General features: G+C 49.1%; 1 protein-coding gene across 5 annotated transcripts in view; it reads left to right on the forward strand.

The window, feature by feature from the left end:
* dhtkd1 (dehydrogenase E1 and transketolase domain containing 1) overlaps positions 1-4511 on the forward strand; it is a 19602-nt gene that overhangs the window by 6790 nt on the left and 8301 nt on the right. For 3 of the 5 annotated variants that reach the window (XM_017406123.3, XM_017406125.3, XM_037978107.1), the window contains 9 exons: positions 222-420; positions 552-864; positions 949-1033; positions 1127-1266; positions 1581-1731; positions 1818-1924; positions 2720-2884; positions 2999-3081; positions 3189-3394. In XM_017406123.3, the coding sequence (XP_017261612.1) occupies positions 222-420; positions 552-864; positions 949-1033; positions 1127-1266; positions 1581-1731; positions 1818-1924; positions 2720-2884; positions 2999-3081; positions 3189-3394 (1449 nt within the window). The remainder of the gene's footprint in view (positions 1-221; positions 421-551; positions 865-948; positions 1034-1126; positions 1267-1580; positions 1732-1817; positions 1925-2719; positions 2885-2998; positions 3082-3188; positions 3395-4511) is intronic. The other 2 variants (XM_017406124.3, XM_017406127.3) reach the window with 1 other exon arrangement.

Below are 4511 nucleotides of genomic sequence, written 5' to 3' on the forward strand. Positions count from 1 at the left end.
ATCATCATCATCATATGAAATAACTTTTTGTCACAACAAAAAATAGTGGCTAGTAAAATATTTGAGTGGCTGGTAAAAATTTTTGTCCACCAGCCACAGTGGCTGGTGGACAAAATTTTTAATTTCCACCCCTGGTCCACACACACACGCACACACACGTCTCTACGAACCGTCATTAGAATCATTCAGACAGCAGACGGTGTGTTTTACCCCCTCTGTAGGTAAGATGGTGAACTGCGCTGTGGTCCACGTGAACGGCGACGACGCAGAGGAGGTGCTGCGGGCCGCTCGCCTGGCTGTGGACTACCAGCGGCATTTCCGAAAGGACGTCATCGTGGATCTGATCTGCTACCGCCAGTGGGGCCACAACGAGCTGGATGAGCCCTTCTTCACCAACCCGGCCATGTACAAGATCATCAGGTCAGCACCGTCCTTAAACCGACGCACAGGAACACCGAAATGCTTCCGTGTAGGTGCAGCTCTCCAGTGTTTAACCATCCTGAAGAACTCGGCAGAAGGTGGAGGCTGACGCCCCGTCGCGTCCTTTTCAGGTCCCGTAAGAGCGTCCCCGACTCCTACTCCGACCAGCTGATCTCCGAGGGCCTGATGACCGAGGAGGAGCGGGCCGACGTCAGGTCCCAGTTCTACGGCATGCTCAACGACAAGCTGTCCAACATGACCCTGTACAGCCCCCCGCCCACCAACCTGCAGGGCCGCTGGGGGGACCTCGTGGAGCCCCAAGCCCGAGTGACCACCTGGGACACGGGGGTGCCCGTGCCGCTGCTGCAGTTCGTCGGAGCGAAGTCGGTGGACATCTCCGAAGAGGTCCAGCTGCACAGCCACCTCTTAAAAACCCACGTACAGGTGTGGCTCTCACCTTTTATACGTCATCGAGTTACAGCTGCAGAAGCTAAACCTTGCTTTTGTTTTTTTGTTTTTATTATTCAGGCTCGATTGCAAAAGTTGGAGGAAGGAACCAAACTGGACTGGTCGACAGCAGAGGCTCTGGCTTTCGGCTCTCTGCTCTGCCAAGGTCGGTCAAACAGTCTGATACGCGCTTCACGCCACACGAGTCCTTTTGGTTTGAGCTGATAATCTTTGGGTTTGTAACTTCTTAAACGCGCAGGCTTTAACATCAGAATAAGCGGGCAGGACGTCGGCAGAGGCACGTTCAGTCAGCGGCACGCCATGGTTGTGTGTCAGGACACCAACGACACGTACGTCCCCCTGAACCACATCAGCCCCGAGCAGACGGGCTTCCTGGAGGTAAAATCTTCATTAAATACACCCCCAGTGTTGATGCAATCTGCAGCTAAATGGGGCCATATTTATAGGAATTATTTCATACCGCAGTTCTGAGAAACTGGGGGGCGTTGTGTAGGACAAATAAAAACGGAATGCATCGAATAAATCTCAATTTTTCTTTGAATATTTGATTTGTTTGTTATTTTTCTTTGTGAATAAAATACAGGTTTGTGAGGTTTGCAGGTTCCGTTTTTATTTTACATTTTACACAACGTCCCACGTTTGTCAGATTTGAGGCCGTTACATTATTTCCCGTCCCGTCCGTGTGTCTTCAGGTGTGCAACAGCCCTCTGTCCGAAGAGGCGGTGCTCGGATTCGAGTACGGCATGAGCATCGCGCAGCCGAACCTTCTGCCCATCTGGGAAGCTCAGTTCGGCGATTTCTTCAACGGAGCGCAGATCATCTTTGACACGTTCATCTCAGGAGGTGAAGGCACAACCGTTAAAATTTGACACAAAGACACGGAAATCGCCTCCTCCTCGTGTACAACGGGTGAACGGTTGTGTTCCCAGGTGAAGCCAAGTGGCTGCTCCAGTGCGGGATGGTGATCTTGCTGCCTCACGGCTACGACGGCGCGGGACCCGAGCACTCCTCCTGCCGCATGGAGCGCTTCCTGCAGGTCTGTGCTCCGTAAAGCCCGGGCCGCCTCTCCTGAGACGTCCCACTTGCGAACCGAACGCGCGTGGAACTAGCGAAATCGTGTTTCCCCCGGATAGAAGTCTGAAGCGTGCCATGATGTGTCACTCAGTGCTTGGCAAAAAGCAGAATGAAACTCTCGTTAGCTTAACAGGTAAAACACTGAGATCAGGGTCCGCTTTGGGGTTTATCTCCACCATGTTTGGAAAACCTCCTTATTAGATGCCCCAACCACCCCAGCTGACTCCTTTCAATTCACATCCCACACACAGACACACACACAGATGACGGAGCTCCTCACCTTATCTCTAAGGCTAAGCTTACAGAGGAAGCTCATTCCAGACGCTTGTATCTGCGGCTGCGGCGTCCCGTCGATCCGTCTCCAGCCTCGAGAACAAGAGGACCCCACCCCCCACCCCAGATACTCGAACCACCTCCATTTGAGGCGAGGACTCTCCCCTGACCCAGGGGGACAGAAATCACCCGTAGTTCATTACAGTAATCAGATGAAGCACAGGACTGATTTTAAGTCATTATCATATGAGCTGAGATAAAGTTCTTAAAAGGCTGGGATCAGAACGAGACAGATCAGTTCCTCTTTAATCAGCACTAAATCCTGATTTTTGATTATTCCCCCTGCCTGGTAGGATAACAACATAAATATAAACCGATTCACTTCCTTTTAAACGTGACAGCTTCTCTTGTTAGGACCGTCTGGTTGTACGTTACCTGAGCGACAAATGGTGTTTAACTCGACCTGTCCGGTCCGTCCTTCCAGATGTGCGACAGTAAGGAGGAGGGCGTGGATGGCGACAACGTGAACATGGCGGTGGCGAACCCCACCACCCCGGCTCAGTACTTCCACCTGCTGCGGAGGCAGATGGTCCGAAACTTCCGCAAGCCTCTCGTCGTGATCGGACCCAAGATGCTGCTGAGGTTTTCTGTAAGCGGCAGTAGATGCTGGAAAGCTGGAGAAGCTAATGATATAATTTTTTTTTTTTTTTTTCTCCACAAAGATTATACAGACTAGTGGTCTTGTTTTTTTTTTAATTTTCAGGGAGCGGTGTCCAGTTTAGCTGAACTGGGACCAGGAACGAGCTTCAGGCCGGTGCTGGGAGACACGTCTGTCTCTGCAGAAAGGTACGAAAAACGCTTGAATTAAACTTGAAAACGCCACCTCTTTAAGTGGCGATAAGCTTTTTTTTTTTTTCTTTCTTTCTAAAAGTACGTGAAAGTTTTTTTTCCAGCTGTCAGGTCCTAGCAGAAAGCGTTGTCATTCCACACAGTGTCCAGAAGGTGGTGCTGTGCTCCGGGAAGCACTACTACGCCCTGCTGAAGCAGAGGGAGGCGTCAGCAGCCAACCAGAGCACGGCGCTGATCCGCGTGGAGGAGCTGTGTCCGTTTCCTCTGGAGGCTCTGCAGCAGGAGCTCCAGAAGTACCACAAGGCCAAAGGTGGACACACACACACACACCTTCCCCACTGCTGTCAAACACACACACACCTTTACTTTAAACAAACGCCATGACTTTTTATGTACAGCTTTTCTTTTCAAAATCTAAAGGCACTAATTATGAATATAGAGGTTCCACTGCAGATCTTCCCCCTTCTGTTTTATATTGTTTCCCTCTGGGTGACGGGAACCTTAAATGTGTTATTTGGTGTCAAGTTCTAAGTGTACCGCCCTGTGCGTTCTACATTTTATGTAGATCACTATATGAGCTTGCTGCCAGGGTTTCTCCAACCGCCTGTCGACTGCATTTACGTCACCGCTCTGATAATCTCTTTCCTGTTGTTTGTAGCCTCTTTGTACTCAGAGTTCCTCTTTGAGAACACGCCCGTTCTGTGTTTTGGGCACGATGTAGTTTCTGAGGAATTCCCCTCTCCGCACGGGAGGAAATAACGGCGGTCTGCCTGCCACTGATGCTTTCTGTGTAGATCCTGACAGGAGGAATAAAAAAACGCATGAAAGCCAGCGCTGTGTAGCCGTTAACGTTTTCAGCTCAAAATAGTGGAATTACCGTCTTCTCCGCACTTAAAGGCGCACTTAAAAGCCTTTAATTTTCTCAAAAAACAACAGTGCATCTTATAATCCGGAGCGCCTTGTATATGGAAGAAGTCCTGATGTTTTAGTACGACTTTGGTAAACTACAAAGCTGCACCGCTTGCAGCGTTAAGGCTCGGTTATAGTCACTCAGGGCTCCGCACACGGACCGCAAACCGGACCTCAGTGCAGTATCCTTCTGTGAGTTTTGAACCGTTTGATTGTGTGAATGCTTTTAAGCATTCACACCATTGTTTTCCTGTTTCTCTTTATTATCTATTATCTATTATTGTGTGAATGCTTTATAGCATTCACACCATTGTTTTCCTGTTTCTCTTTATTATCTATTATCTATTATCTATTCTTTAACTATTCCATACGTTTTTTGGCACCTATCTCCTTCCACAATTTTTCAGCTATTTCAACCGTTCATATATCAAAACGTTCAGCTCATTCGTGCCATGTGGGCTATGACTTTTGGTATTGGTGCAATTTCGGCTGTTTCAGATATTTAGCTTTTTCTGCCA

This window comes from Kryptolebias marmoratus, linkage group LG11 (genome assembly GCF_001649575.2).
Source record: "Kryptolebias marmoratus isolate JLee-2015 linkage group LG11, ASM164957v2, whole genome shotgun sequence".
NCBI lineage: Eukaryota > Metazoa > Chordata > Actinopteri > Cyprinodontiformes > Rivulidae > Kryptolebias > Kryptolebias marmoratus.